This window comes from Physeter macrocephalus, chromosome 10 (genome assembly GCF_002837175.3).
Source record: "Physeter macrocephalus isolate SW-GA chromosome 10, ASM283717v5, whole genome shotgun sequence".
In the NCBI taxonomy this organism is placed as follows: Eukaryota; Metazoa; Chordata; class Mammalia; order Artiodactyla; family Physeteridae; genus Physeter; species Physeter macrocephalus.
This window is the reverse complement of record NC_041223.1, coordinates 18,976,951-18,998,409: the sequence shown is the minus strand read 5'-3', so window position 1 is coordinate 18,998,409 and position 21,459 is coordinate 18,976,951. Positions and strand designations below refer to the sequence as shown.

At 37.3% G+C, this 21,459-nt stretch overlaps 1 protein-coding gene and 1 pseudogene across 2 annotated transcripts in view; both read left to right on the top strand.

Annotated features, from left to right (window-relative positions):
- ADGB (androglobin) overlaps positions 1–21,459 on the top strand; it is a 181,448-nt gene that overhangs the window by 21,303 nt on the left and 138,686 nt on the right. The window contains exon 2 of one of the 2 annotated variants that reach the window (XM_055087447.1): positions 17,819–17,975. The exons of the other annotated variant lie outside the window; for it this stretch is intronic. Coding sequence (XP_054943422.1) covers positions 17,819–17,975 — 157 coding nt within the window. The remainder of the gene's footprint in view (positions 1–17,818; positions 17,976–21,459) is intronic. 2 annotated transcript variants of the gene reach the window in all.
- LOC102984257 (copine-4-like) lies at positions 5,392–6,643 on the top strand (annotated as a pseudogene).

Sequence of the window (21,459 nt, the reverse complement as noted above, 5' to 3'; positions counted from 1 at the left end):
GATCCCTGCTGATAAGATGTTAACTCTTTCCTTACTGGGACGTCCCATTTCTTTTTGAGATGATGTTATTTCTAACAGGTTTTTTTTTCCAGAAAATGTCTGAATTGAATTATATCAATAAAAGTACATGTATATATTTATGAAAATAAAAGAGTAAGGGCAAATAGTTTTACAATATCTAGGCTTTGCCAGAAAGTAGCTATTGAGTATTAAACATCAAATCATTAGGTTCTGCTGTAGCATTATAAGATAGAACGTGAAGTCCACTGTAAATCATGTTTATCTTCTAAGTTTTACTGAAGAACTAATTATAGATATCAGGCTAAGTCATAGATTTAGGTGTCACCTAGCATGGGGCCCAGGGATCAAAGTCTAGCAAGGCTCCAGTGTAATTGTCATTTGAAATATACTGGGGACATTTAGAGTAAGTTTTTATATGTCATTATTTTACCACACCTTGTGGTTATACATCCAATAAATACAACTAACTCTACATGGTCCTGAGTACGGAAATGAGAGAAAAAGTATTCAGAGCCTTGAAAATGGCTGTCCCATAAAACCTTATTCTCCTACAGCTGCCATCTGTAGCATATCTCTTGTATTCCCTAAACTTATGTGTCAAACTGGGGACAGGCCCAAGTCTGGCTTTTGCGTAGTCTGGTGGCTGGCACATAATAGCCACTCACCATTTGTTTATTAAATGAGTTCATAGTTTAGTTACCTAGCGTGGTTTTCATTCCTTCTAAATTTGATTGAAGCCCGGTTCTCCCTCCTTTTCTGATCTGATCCACTGTTGGCAAAATTCAAAAACTGAGATATTTGGGCTTCCCTGGTGGCACAGTGGTTGAGGGTCCGCCTGCCGATGCAGGGGACACGGGTTCGTGCCCTGCTTCGCTCCGGGAAGATCCCACATGCCGCAGAGCGGCTGGGCCCGTGAGCCATGGCCGCTGAGCCTGCGCGTCCAGAGCCTGTGCTCCTCAACGAGAGAGGCCACAACAGTGAGAGGCCCGCGTAACGCAAAAAAAAACAAAAACAAAAACAAAAACTGAGATGTTTCAACTGAGAAAGCAGAACCATCTATGTCCAGCTGTGACCAAATTCATAAGTAAATATGACTTTGAATCACCAAGAATAAGTATGCCAGGTAACTGAGCTGACAGTTTTTACATTAGATTAAGGTATTTCTATTTTATGTATTCTGTATTTCTCTGTATCAGCAAGAATGAAATCTCTGATATAGGGTTCACCCTTGCACCATTTTTTGTGACATTAGATATGTCATTTTTTTATTTTGACATTCAATTTTTTCTTCTTTAAATGAAGGACCATCTACTTAAAATTGTTCCCATTCCAACATTCCCTGTCCTCCCTTCTCTACTTTATTTTTTCCTCCAGCTCCAAACTATCATGATTGCTTCAGATTTTTTTTTAACTCTACTAGATCCATAAGTGAGAGAACTTTGTTACAGTAAAGTGTTCAAAACGTTGACTTAACTTATTGCTCTAATTGGGGGTGTCATCTTTTTAAAATTTCATCTTTGAGAACAATATTTTTTATTGTCATAACAACTGTCACAAATTATGTCTTTCATTATTTGTACCTAATGATAATTAGAAATTACAAACCAATTTAAATTAATCAATTTGAAAACTAGTGTGTACTGCAAAGATACTGTGGAAGGGTGTGCAGTGGCACAAGACAACAATTTGATCTTCTTAGAAGTACTGAATATAAGTCTTGGTGTAGATGACAGACAACTTAAAAGAGGGAAGAGAAGGCATGCAATTTAAGTATTAAGAGTTATTAGAAGTGTTAATGCTTATACTTGAAATGCTAAAATATTTGAAACTTGAATGGTTAGTTTGAGATAGGAATACAATTTGGTGTTTATAATCACAGAATTTTGTTCCACTTCCAATAGCACATTGAAATCAAGATCAAACAGATAATTTTTTGAACTAACAAGAATTACGCAACCTTCTAGATTCTTATAGATGATGAAATATCATTAGACCTCTTTTTTAAAAATGTATTTTATTGAAGTATAGTTGCTTTACAATGTTGTGTTACTTTCTGCTGTACAGCATAGTGATTCAGTTATATATATATATTCTATTTCATATTCTTTTTCATTGTGATTTATCACAGGATATTGAATATAGTTAGACCTCTTTTCAAGACAGAATGAAATATATTTCATAAAGCTCAAGTTAATCTGTACTTACTGAAGTGTGCATTTAAATTTCATAGAATTCTCAAAAAAGATCAACATATTTGTCTATACAAAACTTTGAAAACAAGACTATTACAGGAGTGGAATTATGATTAATACTATGAAAGCAACATAAAATAGAAGAATACATATCTTACTGAGGATTAAATTAAGTGAATTCCTGGTTATACCAGGTCAAAGAGAGAGCTGCTTCAATGAAACCTTGCAACAGGGTTTGATAGATAATAGATAATCTATTCCTCTTCCACCAGAAATCAAAAAGGAAAAAAATGTGTGTGTGCATGAGGGAGGGAGAGAGAGAGAGAGAGAGAGAGAGGAAGAGAGAGAGAGAGAGAGAGAGAGAGAGAAGGGAGATGCCTTTTGTAGCTCTAGGTACAGTCCTTATAGCTCCACAGAAAAAGGCAGAGAGGGAAGAGGAGAAGCAGGGCAGGATACAACCCAGGGTTCACACTGAGTTTTGTGATTTACCCAGGTCATCTCTGAGAACCTCAACAACTAAGGTCACAAGTACTCACAATTTAAAAGGTGATCTCTGGTGACAAAAACTTGCCTAGAGGAAAGCCAATTCTTTATGTTCATTTCCCAATGATTCATACATTTCACTTTTATATATGTTATAAACCTTATACTGCATTATTTGTGTAAGTAGTTAATTTCATTACAAAAATATTTAAATAATAGAATAACTTGTATATTTAGCCATGTAGTCACTACTACTGATTTTCTTTTTTCTTTGTATAGATCCATATTTCTATCTAGTATTATTTTTCTTCTGCTTAAAGGCCTTCTTTTATTTTTTTATTGTGGTGAATTTTTCTGCTGATGAATGCTTTTAGTTTTTTTATGTCGGAAAAAAATAGTGTTTATATCACTTTCATTTAAAAGAATATTTTCACTAGGTGTAGAATTCTAACTTGGCAGATTTTTTTTTTCTTTTAGTCTTTTAAAGATGTTGCCCATTCACTTACATTGTTTTTAAATGAGAAATTGGCAGGTTTCCTTTTCTTTGTTCCTCTGCATGTAATATGTCTTTTTTTTCCCTCTGGCTCTTAAGGTTTCTTTTATTACCACTACTTTTGAGCCATTTGCTTATGTTGTACCTTGGCATGATTTTCTTTATGTTTCTTGAGTTTAGGGTTAATTGAAATTCTTGAATTTGTGGGTTTATAGTTTGCATCAACATTTTTAAAATTTTGATCATAGCTTCTTCAAATATTTTTTCCTGTCTCCCATCCTTCCTTTAATAAGAAAAATAATTATTAGACTGTTTTCCAAGAGTTCACTGATACCTTGCTCATTTTCAATTTTTGTGCGTGTGTGTGTTTCATTTTGGATCATTTCTATTGCTGTCTCTTCAAGTTCACTAATCTTATTCAATCTCTAATTTACCACTAAAACCCTTCTTATGTATTTTTTGTCAGACATTTTAGTTTTCATTTAAGGTATTTCAATCATTTTTTAAAATCTCATGTGCATGAGATGTATAAGACCAAAGAAAAAAGTACCCAAAAGAATTGGAAGACTTACATAGGGCCAGGACTTGTCCTATTTTTATCAGCTTAAAACCAAAGCTAGCAGAAAAAAGAAATAATAAAGATTACAGCCAAGATAAACATAATGGAGAATAGAAAAATAATAGATAAAATAAAAACTCAAAAGTTGGTTCTTTGAAAAGGTCAACAAAATTGATAAACCTTTAGCTACATGGACTAAGAAACAAAAGAGAGAAGACTTAAAATCAGAAATGAAAATGGGGACATTATTTCCAATTCTACACAAATAAAAAGAATTATAAGAGTTCTATGAGCAAGTGTATGCCAACAACTTAGATAATTTAGATGAAGTGGACAAATTTCTAGAAACACAAAACTTACTAGACTAAGTCATGAAGAAATAAAAAATCTGAATAGGCTATAACTAGTAAAGAAATTGAATCAGTAATCAGCTATCTCTCAACAACAAAAAATCTCTGGACCTGACGGCTGCACTGGTGAATTCTATCAAACATTTAAAGAACTAATACCAATACTTCTCAAACTTTTACAAAAAATTGAAGAGGAGGGAATACTTTCTAACTCACTCTATGAGGCCAGCATTACCCTGATTCCAAAGCCAGATAAAGTCGCTACAAGAAAAGAAAACTACAGATCAATATCTCTTAAAAACGCTGATGCAAAATCATCAACAAAATCGTATCAAACAAAATTCAGCTACATAGTAAAACAATTATACACCATGGCCAAATGGGATTTATTTCTGGAAAGCAAGGATGGCTCAATCTGTAAAAATCAATAAATGTAATACACCATATAAACAGAATGAAGGAAAAAAACCACATAATTATCTCAATTGATGCAGAAAAAGATTTTGACAAAATTTAACATCCTTTCACGATAAAAAATACTCAACAAAAAGGGATAGAAGGAAACTACCTCAACATAATAAAGCCATATATGAAAAACCCGCAGAGAATATCATACTGAATGGTGAAAGACAAAGTATTTGTTTTAAGATTAGAAACAAAACAAGGATACTCGCTTTTGTTATTTCTATTCAACGTAGTACTGGGAAATCTAGCCAGAGCAATTAGGGAAGAAAAAGAGATAAAAGGCATACAAATTTTGAAGGAAGAAGTAAAAGTATCTGTTTGCAGATGATATGATTTTATACGTAGAAAAATGGAAGTATTGGAGCTGGCAGCGTGCGGGCGGCGGGGCGCACGGGTTTCGACAGACGGTGGAAGCTCTCGGCGGAGCCACGGTCCCCGGCTGCCCGGGTAGCGCCCCGCTTCCTCCCTCCCGCTCCTCCCCTCTCTCCGGCGGCGTCCCCACCTCTCTCCCCAAGTGACCGAGAGCCAAGCGGCCCCGCCCTCGCCGCCCGGCTTGGGGTCCGGGTCCCCGCGCAGCGTCTCTTCCCTCCGCGGTCGCTGAGCTGCCCCTGGAGCCCGAGCAGAGGGCGGCACGACCCCCTAGGCCGACCGCGGCCCTGCCCATGGCCGCACCGCCGCGTCGTTCTGGTTGGACCCCTCCTGCCGAAGCAGCCCAGTCCGCCCTCGGGTCCCCGCGCCAGAATGAAGAAGATCAGCAACATTTATGAGTCAGCGACCGCGGCCCTGCCCACCATGGCCGCACCGCCGCGTCGTTCTGGTTGGACCCCTCCTGCCGAAGCCCAGTCCGCCCTCGGGTCCCCGCGCCAGAATGAAGAAGATCAGCAACATTTATGAGTCAGCGGCCAATACACTGGGAATCGTTAACAGCCACCAAAGTTGAGCTGCATGTGGCATGCAAAGGCACTTCCGACAGAGATGCCCTTTCCAAACCAGACCCCTGTGTCATCCTCAAGATGCAGTCCCACGGGCAGTGGTTCGAGGTTGACAGAACAGAGGCGATTCGCACCTGCATCAACCCAGTGTATTCAAAACTGTTTACCGTGGATGTATGGGACTGGGACTCCCATGGCAGACATGACTTCATTGGAGAATTCACCTCAACATTCAAGGAGATGAGAGGAGTGATGGAAGGAAAACAGGTGCAGTGGGAGTGCATCAACCCCAAGTACAAAGCCAAGAAGAAGAATTATAAGAACTCGGGCATTGTGATTTGGAATCAGTGCAAGATCCACAAGATGCATTCTTTCTTGGACTGCATCATGGGTGGCTGCCAAATCCAGTTTACAGTAGCTATAGATTTCACAGTCTCGAATGGGGACCCCAGGAACAGCTGTTCCCTGCCCTACATCCACCCCTGCCAGCCCAATGAGTACCTGAAGGCCTTGGTGGCTGTGGGAGAGATTTGCCAAGACTATGACAGAGACCCAGCCTTTGGGTTTGGTGCCAGGATACCGCCAGAGTACAGGGTATCTCATGACTTCGCAATCAACTTTAATGAAGACAACCCAGAATGTGTAGGGATTCAAGGAGTTGTGGAAGCCTACCAGAGCTGCCTTCCCAAACTCTAGCTCTAGGGCCCCACCAGCAATGCTCCCATCATCCAGAAGGTCGCCAAGACAGCATCAGAGACCAACGCCGAGGAGGCACCACAATACTTCATCCTGCTCATCCTGACCGACGGGGTCATCACAGACATGGCCAACACTCGGGAGGCCATCGTCCACGCCTCCCAGCTCCCCATGTCGGTCATATCGTGGGAGTGGGCAATGCAGACTTCAGCGACATGCAGATGCTGGACGGAGACGACGCGATTCTGAGGTCACCCAAGGGAGAGCCCGTCCTGCGTGACACTGTCCAGTTCGTGCCCTTCAGGAACTTCAGACACGCATCTCCAGCTGCCCTGGCAAAGAGCGTGCTGGCTGAAGTCCCAAACCAAGTCGTGGGCTATTACAGTGGCAAAGGGATTAAGCCAAAATGTTCATCAGAAATGTATGACTCTTCCCGGACACTGGCTCCATGAACTCTACACACTTTTACAGAGTCCTCAAATACTACTCCTGCTGATATTTAATACTTCTATTATCCTGTACTTAAAAAAACACACAGGTACACATTTAAAAATAGCACGTTTTGGTGATTTTTAACTAACAATTTTTTTTTTGCCTGAGTAGACCTGAGGCCTGGATCTGCTAAGCCCTTGTATTGTTAAGGACTTCTTACAAAGAAACACAGATAATTATAACTTACTCTTTACATTACAGCATGTCACCTTGAAATAAAATGTTATCTGTATCTGTTATAGGTTTGTTGAAATTTTGCTAAATTTATTATCTTTACACTGTAAAGCATCTTGAAACATTTCTTGAATGTTGATAGCCAAAACATATTTGGTTTTATCTGCTACAGGATGAGAGACTTTTTAAAATGACAGATGCATGGACTGTATTTTACATGTTAAAAAAACCCCCAGAAAATCTAAATACTCCGCAAAAAACTGTTAGAACTAATAAACGAATTCATCAAAGTAGCAGGATACAAAGTCAACACACAAAAAATCAATTGTATTTCTATACACAAACAATGAACAATCTGAAAAGTAAATTACAAAAACAATTCCATTTACATTAGCATCAAGAAAAATAAAATACTTATGAACTAACTTAATCAAGGAGGTGAAAGACTTGTAAAGTGAAAACTACAAAACATTGCTGAAAGCAATTAAAGACATAAATGGAAACACATCCCATGTTCATGGATTGGAAGACCATTTTAATGTCATTACTACCCAAAGCAGTCAACAGATTCAATGCAATCTTTATCAAAATCTCAATGAATTTTTTACAGAAATAGAAAAACACATCCTAAAATGTATAGGGAATGGGTGACCCTCTGAAGATTTCAGGAGTTCTCTCTCTATGAAGCTCTCTTTTCTAGTCCTCTGTCCTTCAAACTCTAGCTGCCTTGGTCTCCCCTAGACTTTCTTTCATCTCCATCTCCTCTCTCTAAGGAATATGCTGAGATATGCCTAGGTTAACTCTCCCTGCACTGCAGCCGGAAAACTCTCTCATGGCCATAAGCTGAAGCAATTATAGGGCTTACCTCATTTGTTTCCTATATGTTGGTAATCACTGTCCTTCATCATTTTATGACTGTGTCTTGAAAGCCAGTTTCATGTGTTTTGCTCAGGTTTTTAGTTGTCTTAGTTGGGAGGATCAATCCAGTCCTTGTTACTCCAACTGAAGTGGACATGGTATGTCTCAGGTTATTAAGTTCTACATTTTATTTCTAACTATTAATATGAAAATTGTTAAAGCAGTATTTATTGATATATATCCACAAATAATATATTGCAAGTATGGATAGAATTCGTTCCTTAAAAATAAAATTCCAAATTAGATATAATTGCCAGTATATGTTATATTTTTAATTGGTTTTTGATGTAGTAGAGACATCATGATACAAAAGTTTTAATTAAAAGAATGCAACTTCCAGATCTTACGAAGATTACCTTAAATAAAATTTTCATAATCATTATATTGTGCTCACTTTTGAGTTGTATTTCAACTTCAGTATTCCTCAAACTTCCTATGTTAAACCAGTGGTCTGTTAAGAGTACATGTTAAATAATATGTTTATTTTAAAGCATAAATAACATTAGATAAATGTTATTTAGATAAAAATAACATTTTATATAAAAATAAAATGTTTGTCTTAGTATAATGAGCAAAGTCAGCAATAACTACAAAACAAGGTTCAAACCCCTCAACAAGACCCTTAGTGGGAACTGCCTGCCTATCTTGTGTTTCTCTCCAGCCTAATTTCCCCTCGCTTTGTACTACATGCTCACCCAGTACTTGAAGAGCTCATAATTCTCTGCACCCACTCTGCTGTTTCTTACCTCTGACTGTCTTGTATGCTGTTCTTTCATAGTGATGTTCTTTCTCCTTTGTCAATATGGAAAATTTGTAGTTATCCTTCAAGACAGCTCAGATGCTATCTATTGCAGGAAGTTTCTCCCAATTGCCTCATATTGGGCACAATTCCCCCTCTACCACCTGTGAATACTTCCATCCCTTCACATACCACATTATATTGAAATTTTCTGTTTATCTGCTTGCATTCCAAAATAAACTCAAGAGTATAGATATATATTTACATATCTATAACCCCATCATCTAGCACAGTGCTTGTCATAGAGCAGGTGTTCAATAAATGTGAGTTAAAAATAAGTGAACTGTTTGTTGAGTGATATTCCTTTCTCATTCTGAAACAGTGTTTTTCTAAAATGTTTTAGTCTCCAGTCATTGATTTGACCCTAATTTTTAAAATTCTGCATTCCCAATTTCCCTTGTACCCAAATCATAATGAGTTGTTCCTTAATGTCAGGTCTACTCTTTCTCTGCTCTCTCAGTTTGGAAGTTTTATATTTTATTTATTGGAATATCTTTGCAATGGACTGAATGTCTGCATTCCCCAAAATTCATATGTTGAAACCCTAATCCCAGTGTGATGGTATTTGGAGGTGGGGCTTTGGAGAGTAATGAGTAATGTGAATTACTCACATTTGGGAAGTAATGTGAAGCCCTCATAAATGGGATTAGTGCCCTTGTAAGAGGCCAGAGAGCTACCTATCTCTCTTTCCTCCATGTGAGGGCGCAATGAGAAGTCAGCCATCTGTAAAACACAAGGAAGCTCTCATCAGAACCTGACCATACTGGCAACCTGATGTCAGACTTCTAGGCTCCAGAACTGTGAAAAATAAACTTCTACTGTTTATAAACCACCCATTCTATGGTATGATGTTATAGAAGCCCAAACTAAGACAATCCTTAATTTTTTTAAATACACTAATCTTTAAATATTTTCCTACAAAGTCTACAGTTAGTATTATTCCTAATGATAAAAACAGGCACGCTAGTGTCTATCAGAATTCCCTCTCTTTCCCATATCTTTTATTTTGTATACCTTCAAAAGCACAAAGTTATTGTTATTATTTGTTTACAGGAAATACTTTTTAGAATTTTACCAAAATGTTATATTGATTCATTTGTTTACCATTGCAACTTGTATTCCACACTTTCGTTCTGGGTTCATTTCTATTTTCCTGAGATAAATCCTTCATTAATATTTTTTTTTTTTTGGCGGGGGGCAAGAGTCTGTTATGATAAACTCACATTTTCAAAATGTTTTTTATTTAATTTAAAATAAATGTTTCTACCTCACTTTTGAATAAGAGTTTAATTGGGTCTTAATTCCAAGATTGACAGTTATTTTACCTCAGCTCTGAAGACATCACTTCACTGCTTTATAGTGTCTACTATTTGCTGTCAATTTGATTGGCTTTTATTTTTAGGTAACTTGTCAATTCTTTAGATTTTAATCTTCAACATTGGTCTGTAATTTCAGTTGATCTATCTAGATGCAGAATTCTGTCCCCTGACCTCCCATTTGTGCTTTGTTATTGGTTGATGTGCTTTTTCCAATCTGAAGACATGTCTCTCGTCAATTCTGAACATTTTTCAGCAGTTGTATCATCAAATATTTCTCCTAAACATCCCCCCCCACCACCATTTTAACCATTTCATCCTTCTGAGACTTCTATTAGGCATACATTAGTGTTTTTCAATCTATCTACTTGAGTATTTCACATTTTCTAACTCTTTATCTATGAGAACACTTGATTTTTAAAATTCTACCTTCTAAATCATTAGTCCTCTTCAGTTTTATTCAGTCTACTCTTTCAACATTTGAAGTTTCCATTACTAAAATTTTCCAATGTCTCTTTTTTATATTGATCTTATTTTTTTTTGTTTTCTTGTTTGACATCTTCCTGTTCTCATTGCAAAGAAGAAATTTTATTCCTTTATCTTTTTGGTAATTCTAAATATACTCATTTTAAACACCTTTTAAGTTTGCTACATTATTTCTCTTTCCTTGGGTGTGATTTCTTTCTTTTGCTATATTTACTGACTGTCCTTTCAGTTTTAAGTTCCTTTTTTTTGCTTTGTAATGTTAGTTCTTTAGTTCATATTTTAGTTCATATTTTAAACTCATGCTTGCTGTTTTCTGCCATGAGGTTTGGATGGCTTTTAGGATGATTCCCTCCCTACCCATTCTGACATCCAGTAGGGATGCTCTAGTGAAAAGGACAGGATAGTTGTTACATTATTGAAATACTTCCTATCAGTTGGCAAGTAGCTGCTCTTCCAAACTCCCTGAAGAATATTTCTCTCCCATTGAACTCTGACTCCTTTTTGAGAACCCCAGGACCTATCCACAATCTTGTTACTAAATAGTTAAAAACCAGCTCAGGCCTCTAGCACTCTGTTCCAATACAAGAGCAAAGTCCTTTCTGATTGGTGGGTGCATTTTTATATCACCCCTGCTTCCACTCAAGTCTTAACCTAGGGAGGTTGGAGGCTTTTCTCCCATGCAGGAAGTGCTATCCCTGATACCACATCCATGGTGGTAGAGGGCCACCCCCATCCCCATTTTTTTCCCATTTGGCCAGCCTATTTCCTCATGGAATCATAGGAAAGTGGCATATTGCCTCTGACACCATAAGCTATAAGGGGAGTTATTCCAGCCTTAGTTCAACACTAGGAGTTCATGAATACTCTAGCCACTTGCTCGTTCACAAAGCCTATTTCTGGTCTCCTGACATTTGCAGGGTGAATTAAGCTTCTTTTCCAAAATAGACTTTTAAGCTTGCTCAATTCCAATTCCCAGTACCTGCTTGTGGGTTACACTATTCCAGCCCCCAATCCACCACTGCAGGTTTAGTCCATTGACTTCTTTTAACTGAGATACAATTGACATATTATATTAGTTTTAGGTATATAACATTATGATTTGCTATTTGTATATGTTTTGAACGATCACCACAATAAGTCTAGTTAACATCTGTCACCGTATATAGTTGCACATTTTTTCTTCGTGATGTGAATTTTAGCAACTTTACTCTTTTAGCAACTTTCAAAGTTATAACAGTGTATTATTAACTACAGTCACTATGCTGTATTTTACATCCTCGTGACATTTGTTTTTTAACTGGAAGTTTGTACCTTTTGACCATTGTCACCCATTTTGCCCAGCCCTCACCTCCTGCCTTTGGTGAGCACCCACTTACATTTTTCAATGGCTTCCAATCATGATCAATTCATTGTAGTAATGAAAAGTATATATATATATATATATATAATTATTTTAACACCTGTGTATCTGTTGCTTACATTATGCATCATTTTCATGTCAGACTATTCTGTTTGACTTTGCCCGATGTTATAAATTTGCTTCTTTTACGCTTCCTCTCTTTTCCCCTGGAGTACCTTTATACTTTATATTTCTACTCTGGAAATCAGCCCCTTGCCTGGCTTTCTGGAATTTTTCTTCCCTCTAAACATCGGTTTCCTCTGGAATATAAGTTGGCATTTGGAATATACATATTTTATATTTTAAACATTCCTCACTGATTTTATTAAATTTTTTTGAAATAACTTTCCACAAATATGTTTTGTTTATAAATTGCTAGCCTCTCCTAAATGGGTCAGTGACACTTCACTTATCTCAATAACATATTTAGACCTACTGTGTGGAAGAGAGCATTTAACCATATAGCAGAGAATATACTTATCTTCGAAATCTTTTATACAACTTGTAATTTTAATGAATTAAATCATTTACTAGTACTTGGGTATATTGCTATACAAATAGAGTAACTCTGTATACTCCTGATTTTTTCAGGGGCTGGTTTGATTTCTTTGCATGTTTGAATTTTCTAAATTTTCAGCATTTATTTCCCAATATTACCAGTTCCTAAATCTTCAAGAGTCCTGAGTTACCTTTGTGTTGAAAGATTATCTTGTTTTCAGAATTGATGAAATCAGGAATAATTTGATTTGAATATTTTGAAGGATCCTGACTATGCTAGAACAGTAGGTACATTCTGGCAATGAAATTCAAAGGCATACTGTGCTGAGAGCTTCAAAAACAGCAGTTGTACATGATCATTTGAAGTTTACAGTATATTTGACATTGGACTGTATTTGACCATTGCTTGTACTGTGTGTGTAGCACAATAGGGGAGCTACTGAGCTGGTATAATATACCTCTAATGAGATTCTTTTTAAGTGATCTTCAGTATAGATGGAAACAAATTTGACATGTTACAAGGAAAGTAGACCAATTAGTAATAAGGCTTAACAGTTTAAGGGCGGGAGCCAGAATATACTTACACTTGACAGAACGAAGAGGAAAGCAAAACAGTCTCAACAGAGCCCTTATTTTTTAAGAAATTAAATCTTCCTTTTACGAAACAGCTTTTAAGATTTTTGAGCTTCCTGAATAAGGTAACTTTGTCGTGGTTTTGATGGATGCAAAATCACTAATTTCTTTTTATCTGTAAGGTTGTACCAACACTCAATAAAACAGAGGTACTATAATACACTAAGTTACGCCTTGATTTTTAAAATTAATACTATGAAAAATTGCCCTTTTTCCCTGAAAACTGTTCTAGTCTTCCTTTTCTTACATGCTACTTAGGACCACCCCTTTACAATGTATATATTATCAGACTTTCTTTTCCAGCAATATGGTGGATCACAATTTTTAAAAATAACAATAATACCTAGAAACACCTACATAAAGAAATAAAAATGTTCAGGATCCAGAAATAAGGATGGAACTGAAAGTCAGAATGGCATGGCTCTGAGCTGAAGCCGCTGCATTGCCTTATCAGTTTATGAAAGTGGACTCTTTTGTTTCATCACATATAAGGCAAGATCTTGAGCCCAAATGAGTAAAGGGATTGCTCCCACCTTAGATAAAGGCATGGCTTTCCACGAGTTTAATTCTCGGTAAAAGGTGAATGAGAAAAATCCACCCAAGCACAGAGAGATTGATAAGAAAGCTAACATTTCTCTGGCTGGTGTCTGGCTGAAAAAAAAAGAAGATTTTTTTCCCTTGAGAAATGGAAACCCTTGGACTGAGACTTAACATTAGTTTGAGATCTGATTTTAAAGTACCTGTAAGTTTCTGGATGGCTTATTCATTTGGGGTCTGTGAAAGAAGAAAACTCAATACTGCATGCAAAGAACATTCTTTCAACACAAGGTTGTCTTGGAGGAAGGGGATTGAAGGGAAAGAAAACCCTTATCCTAATAAGGATAATCTCATAATAAACGTGTCCTAAAACACAAGAATATAGAAAAGATAGGCAGAAGTTACAACAAACAAAAGAATCAGGTGTCACAAATTTGATAATAGAAAAATGATCTTTATGTAATTTACCATGTATATGTTTATAATGATTAAAGATATAAAGAAGGAAATCCAAACCCTAAGAAAAGAATTACACTCTTTATGTTAGTCAATGTTAGTAATCAATGCTAGCTGCAATAACAAAGTAGCAAATAGGAAGTACTCAATGCTAGCTTCAGTGTCAAACAATCCCCAAATCTCAGTGACCTTACACAACAAAACATATTTCTCATTCATACCAGAGTGTGATCAGGAGTTTAGTGGTGCCTTTGCATGTGCTACATAAGGATTCTTGTCACCTTCCATTTTGTGGTATTACCATTTTCTAAAGTCTTCTCATAAGGACTGAGCCATACATCAAGCAGGAAGAGAGTAAGAAGTATCTCAGGAAATGTTTTAGGAGTATAAATGTGGGATACAACACATCTCCCCACATGCTATTTTCCAAAACACCATCACAAAATACCAGCCAACCTGCAAAGGAGTATGGGAAACATAGGAAATGGAAAACAGGACTGGTGAACCTCTGGTCAATCTCTACCTAAATATAAAAATTTGAAACAGTTCTAATTAGAAATTATAGAAATATAAAGACATATATTCTTCTATTTCATGTAAATAGGTAGATGACAGAGAAATATGTAGATTGCCCATGTTGTCCAGGCACTGTTCTAGTTGCTGGAGATAGAGGGAGTGAAGGAAAACCCAGTGTTCCTGCCACTGGAGAACTTACAAACCCTACGTTTGGAAACATACAATAAGCACATAAATGATTATTGAGAGAATTGTCAAGTGCTATTAAAGATGAAAAGATGCAGAGAGATGAGGGTTGCTATATGAGGTAGGGTGTTCAGGAAAGTCCCTCCCAAACTTGACCTTAGAAGATGAAATTTGCAGAGACCTTAACCTTCTTGTTGCTAAGTTCAATATTTATTTGTTAATAATTCATCTTGTTTGATCTGTTTGGAGCATTTGGATCTGTTGCTCATTCCCTCATTTTAAAAAAAATCGCTTTACTTGGCTTCCAGGGCGTCACCCTCTACTGTGTTTTTCCTACCTCACTGTTTCTTATTGCTGCTGTAAGAAAACACCACAAACTCAGTTATTTAAAACAGGACAAGTGTATTAATTTGCAATTCTGGAGGTCAGAAGTCCAAAATGGGTCTCACTGAGCTAACAAGTGTCAGCAGGGCTGCATTCCTTTCTGGAGGTTCAAGGAGAGAATCCATTTCTTTGCCCTTTCCAACCTCTTGAAGCTGCCCACCTTCCTTGGCTTGTGGTCTCCTTCCTCTGTCTTCAGAATCAGAAGTTTTGCATTTTTCTGTCTAGTCTTCAGGAGTCACATCTCCCTCAGACATCTTCTGTCTCCTTCTTCTAGTTTTGAGGACCCTTATGATTCCACTGAACCCACGCAGATAATCTGGGATAATCTCGCCGTCTCAAGGTACTTAACTTAAAGATATCTACAAACTCTCTTTTACCACGGAAGGTAACATATCCACCGGTTCTGGGGATAAGGATATGGACATATGGACATATTTGGGGGACCGTTATTCTGTCTACCACACTCACTGACTGCTTTTCTCAGTTTTTTGTGTTTTTTCTTCTCTTTTAATACGGAGTGCTAGGGCAGATATGTAGCTGTATCGATTAACAGAATATTGAAATGTTTTTATATTGATTCGTGAGTAGCCTTAACAATAACCTCACCAATAACCCTGATCTCCAGACTTTTCTGATTCTTGCCCTGGATCCCTGACCCACCCTGAGGACCTTACATCCCCGACCCTACTCCTTAAAGTAAAGAATAAATGTCTGGCGGAGCTGGTGGCTCTGAAGACCCTGATCCAGGATCATGGACAGCATCTGTTTAGACCAATCAATGCTCATTCCTTCCCAGTTGTTAGGCATTTTGAAAAGCACCCCTGGGACTGCCTCTTCTTTATGTATGATCATTTTCTTGGTGATTTCACCAAATCTTAAGAGTTTAGATATCATTGAAATGCTAACGACTCTCAGATTTTCACTTTTAGTCTATTTCTTTCTTCCAAACGTCAGAATTCTATATCTAACTACCTATTTAACATCTCCATGAATGCATGATAAACATCTAAAACACAACTCATTCAAAAGTGAAATGTTGCTTTATTGCCTACCTCAGTTTTGTCTCATCCCATAATCTTCTGTCTTTCAGGCAATATCAATTCAATATCTGCTTGTTCTGCCTTTAAAATATACACAAGGGACAATTTCTTGCCTCTTCTACTGTTACCAACCTGGTCCAAACCACCTCCAGCTCTCACCTGTTGTTTCAATGCCTTCTAAGTAGTCGCTCTTGTCTTTTCTGAACATAGCAAGAAAAGTGATTATAAAATTTCAGTTATGTCATGTTATACCCCTGCTCAAAACCCTCCTTTGGTTTCCTGTCTCACTCAGACTAAAGACCCATGTGCTTCCCTTTGTTTAGATCACCTTTATTATCTTTGCCCATCCTGTTACCTCTCTGAAATCATCTCTTTTTAACCCCCTCTTCAGCCTCACTGATCTCATTATTCTTCTTCAAATAAGCTAGGATGCTCTTTGCATCTGGAATACTATTCCTTGTTTGTGGAACATTCTTCCCACAGGTATCCACATAGCTTGATCCTTTCTTTTCTTTTACTATTTACTTAAATATAACCCTATTATAGACACTTTCCATAACTACTGTATTAAAAATTGTGCAACTTAACTCTTTAGGTCCCCTTTCCTCTTTTATATTTCCCTTTAGCATTTTTCACTTTATAATATACCATTTATTTTACTCAATTTATGCTGTTTATTTTGTGTCTCCACTGCTAGAGTATGAACTCAATAAGGGTAGAGATTTTAGTCTGGTTTGTTCACTGCTTATCCTGGGGTCTAGAGCAGGCTTCCAGCCTCACAAGTAGCTAAAATAACAAGTAGCTTGAATAATTAAGATGATGCCTTTTTTAGATTTTACAATTCATAAAAATGTAGAAAAAGCAAAAGAGGTTTAGAGATAGGAAAACACCAATATACTCACAGTGAGAGTATAAAATAAGTCCGCTTTTCTGCAGAAAATTACTCAAAATATATCACAAACTTTAAACCTGCATATATTTTGATTCAGTAAGTCTCCTTATTAAAATCTATCCTAAGGAAATAATAAAGTATGCAAAGATTTGGCAACAAGGATAGCCATCACAGTCTTGTTAATAATTGTGAAAAATTTTTGAAATCAAAACCCTCAAATTTCCAAATACAGAAACTTAGTTAAATGAAAGATAATATATCATACAATGGAAGATTATGCAATCATTCAATTAGTATTTAAACACTTATTGGCATGGGAACTATCAACAATGTACTGATAAGTGGGAAAAAGCAATCTGTGAAAGAGAATATGATGAATGATGTCATTTTTGAGGAAAGATGTATATCCTTGTACAGTGATCTGAGAGGATGGATAATTTTTAACAATGTGGTTTCTCGAATGAGGTGAGTATGCCTTTCTTATTTATCTGACTTGTATTTTTAAATTTTCTTTTAAAATGATGATCATATAGCACTTTTATATTTGGGAAAATCCAAATTATATTTTCACTGATCTTCAAAAAGCAATCACTATTATACATGTAAAGGATTTTCGTTGCGTATGGTTTGTATATAAATATTCCCCGTCGTGGCATCTTCTGTGTTTATGATGAATGTCCTGTCTTAATAAATAGGGGCTAAGGCTCAAAATTTGCTTACAGAATAATCTCTGGGGTATTTCTGTCCTTAGAACCTTAACATATGGAAGCTGTCCATCCACTGTATTGAAAAATATGTTGAACATGATTGCTAACCAGATAATTAAATTTACATCATGAAATTAATCCAGTATTTTACCTCAGAGATCGGAATGAAAACCATCTCCCCCCTCTGTCTCTAGTCAGTTCCCTTTTGGCAGCAATGTGCAACCCAGTGAACACAAGAAGGGGAAATTTCCAATCTGGCCAGAATGGAGCGAGGCAGACATAAATGCTGAAAAGTGGGATGCAGGCAAAGGTGCAAAAGAAAAGGACAAATCAGGGAAAAGCCCTGTACTTGTAAGTAGACTTGACTATGACTAGATTTCATTCTGGTTTTTAATCGTATAATGGAGTAAGACTTGTTAACGTGTGCACGTGCTCCCTCTTCTCCACAGCCTCCACTTAAAAGAGAAATTCTGTCTTTGTCCGCCTCGCCTCCCCGCATCCTACCTTGTCTTTCCAAGCCTTAGTCCTGAGCTTTGGTGAATCACATTTGAGTAAATGGGAGGAGAGAAATGACCAAAGGGTCATAACGAAAGAAAGGGAAAATTGATAGAACAGGCTAGCAAGTGGATTTTGAACAGAATTGGGAACCAGACATTTAGAGATGGTGGTTTAGAAAATGAGAGGCCCCCCACGAAACTGTGAGCTGTTATTTGGAGATTACAGGGAAGATAAATTTTTAAGAGATGTTACTATAAGAATTGAATCCTTCTTAATATCTGCCCCCCAAGATATGTGGGTAAAAATCTAGGTTACTCTTCATTTACCTGTAGCTTTTAAACATGTTGTGTCCCTGAGATTGGAGCTGAGAATGGGGTTCCTGCATTTTCCAGTTATATTATTTTAGGTTCTTTTGCTTACTTAAAAATGTTTTGCTTCTAAAAACTTCTTTATAGAAGGTACCAGTCTGGGTTGCATTTTAAATATGACCCATTTATATGGTGCAGTAATTCAGTCAACAAAAGTACTTTTAAAACACAATACACGCAGAGGGTGGGGATATGGGGATATATGTATACATAGAGCTGATTCACTCTGTTATACAGCAGCAACTAACACACCATTGTACAGTAATTATACTTCAATAAAGATATTAAAAAAGAAAACACAATACAATTTGCAAAACACAAACAAAATTACCATAATGGCTAGGTTGAACTCTAGTGTCTGTATTTGCATAAAGCACTCTGAAATGGTCCTTATTAGCATTTACATTTTGTTCACAAAATGCAGTCACCAACTGCATGATTCATATCAGTAATTTGTTTACAAAAGATACTCAATAATTATAACTAATTGCTGACACTGTTAGTATTTGAACAATTTCAAATAACATGTGAGGGAATGCATTCTTTGTACTTAGTATTTGAAAAATTTCAAATAACAATATGTGAGGGAATGCATTCTTTGTACCATGCCTAAGATGATTATGGAACTTTTAGATGCAAGAGACTTTTGAACTCTCCGGGTTCAAATGAAAATGATCATATTCTACATATTTTATAGAAACTCAGATCTTATGGGGATTGTCTGTGAATTTTCATCAGCAAGATAGATTGTGTAAATCTTCAGTTGAGCAGCTGAGCTCTGGAAGAGATCCAGAGATGAGTCACTCCAAACTGTGAAGGACCAACGGGGAAGGGAAAAGCAGAAGTGCCTGGAAAATTTGAAATAAGAAATAGCATAGGGTTTCCCTGGTGGCACAGTGGTTGAGAGTCCGCCTGCTGATGCAGGGGATGCGGGTTCGTGCCCCGGTCCGGGAAGATCCCACATGCCGCGGAGCGGCTGGGCCCGTGAGCCATGGCCGCTGAGCCTGCACGTCCGGAGCCTGTGCTCCGCAACGGGAGAGGCCACAACAGTGAGAGGCCCGTGTACCAAAGAAAAAAAAAAAAAAAAAAAAAAAGAAAGAAATAGCATATAAAACAACATTTTAAGGACCTTTGAATGCAAACATATCTTTATTAGATGACTATGAAAAATTTTTACAGATCTCTGGAAGGTCAGGTATCAAATTCTTGAACTTAATGTTATTGAAACAAGGGCAAGTCTGTTGAAAGAACATTTATTGGAGAAAAACCATTGAGACTGGAGCAGTAATAAGTGTGCTGGTCAAATGGACAGTTGATGTCCATTTCATTTGGGGTCAACATATAGGACTAGTGCTGGCTGCTGTATAAAGCTGCATGATTTGGGAAGCACTAGCCCTACTCCTGCTGTGAACAGGGGCTATTCCAATGGGGGGTGACACTTCAGAACCTTAACTAACACCCCATTCTGCCACCGCAGCTTTCACAAGGTAGGAGAGCACAGCTCAAGTCCTGGTTATTACGACGGTGCAGAGCGGTGCCATCTGAGATAGAACCTTGCTTTCCACCCCCAGTTCTGTTCCACAGCCTCAGCATTCATGGCTCAGGAAACAATAGTTTCCCCACTGGAGTGAGTCATGGACACTCCAAGCACTGTGACTGCATTTCTGTGATATGGTGGCACATTAGCTCTGAGCCATGATTTGCAGCATCCATAATTTACCAGGATAAATTGCCTTAAGCATGTAACCATGGCAGTTATCCTTGGAATTTTACAAAGGCCACTTCTTTAGATGTGAGGCTAGTGATCAGAAATTCAGCCTCAGATGCCCGACCCTTCCCTGTAAGTCCAGCGTTATGTCTCACTTCCTCAGCAAGAAAAAGATATGATGGGTGAACCAAATTAAGAGGTATATGATAAAGTACTATAAGGTGGATGTAAGAAATATACCTAAAGCAAATAACACGGAAAGATTACCATTAACAATATGAGGGGCTCAAATCCTGGAGAAAAGGGAATCACAATGGGATGAGCCCCACTATTTTTTTTCCTCAAAGACATTTATTAATTCAAGGCATGGAAATTAGAAAGCAAGCACAGAGTAGTGGCCTGGGGCTTATGTCAGTTTTTCTAGGCTGAAGGGAAGGAGGATATTGTCTGGGGCTGCCAAAACAGTCAGAACTTGAACCCAAATCTCAGAGGTAACTACAGAGAAGTGATCTGTAAGTTTTGCATGCAATTTTATTTTGAGACATTTGTCTACCTCCTAAGCTGTGAGTGTGAAGCTTTTGCTGCTGAGCAAGTGAGTAAAAAGCAGCAGCCTGGAAGCTTAATAATTGAGAAAAGATTTCAAGATGATAGGTAGAGAATGGAATTCAATGTACACCAAGTGAAGGGACCTTGATAAACGCTCCAGACTTTTAGTTAGTGTCCCAACATGGCTACAGAATTCCGCATTGAGTGAGACCAAACCAAAATCACACCAGTCCTGCCAAATCCTAAGACCCAGTGTTGATTAGGTCAAATTCATCTTGTGCTCTGCCTGTCAAAAGGGAATAAAATCCTCCTCTCTGCATGAAGACATCATCATTTAGAAGGTGTATAAATTTTTATATCCAGCATATATCATCCAATCAAAATTTACCAGCCATGAAGAGAAACGGAACCAAGTGACTAAAAATCAAGAGGAAAAATCAGATAATAGAAACAGATCCAAAGGAGACTCTTTTGGAATTGTCAGATAGGGGACTTTAAAATTACTAAATTAATATTTGCAGGGAAAAAAGCAATGTGAGAGAAACCCAGAAGTCTAGTACAGCCCTGAAAAAACATCAGTTTGTCTTTTAAGGACTCATTCTTCTATCATTTTGACTAGATGTTAGGGTTGCCTTTATCTTCATTTGAATTATTCCAGTATCTTAAATTTGACAATAAACCACAGGCTGCAGATACACACAGGCACTTACTATGT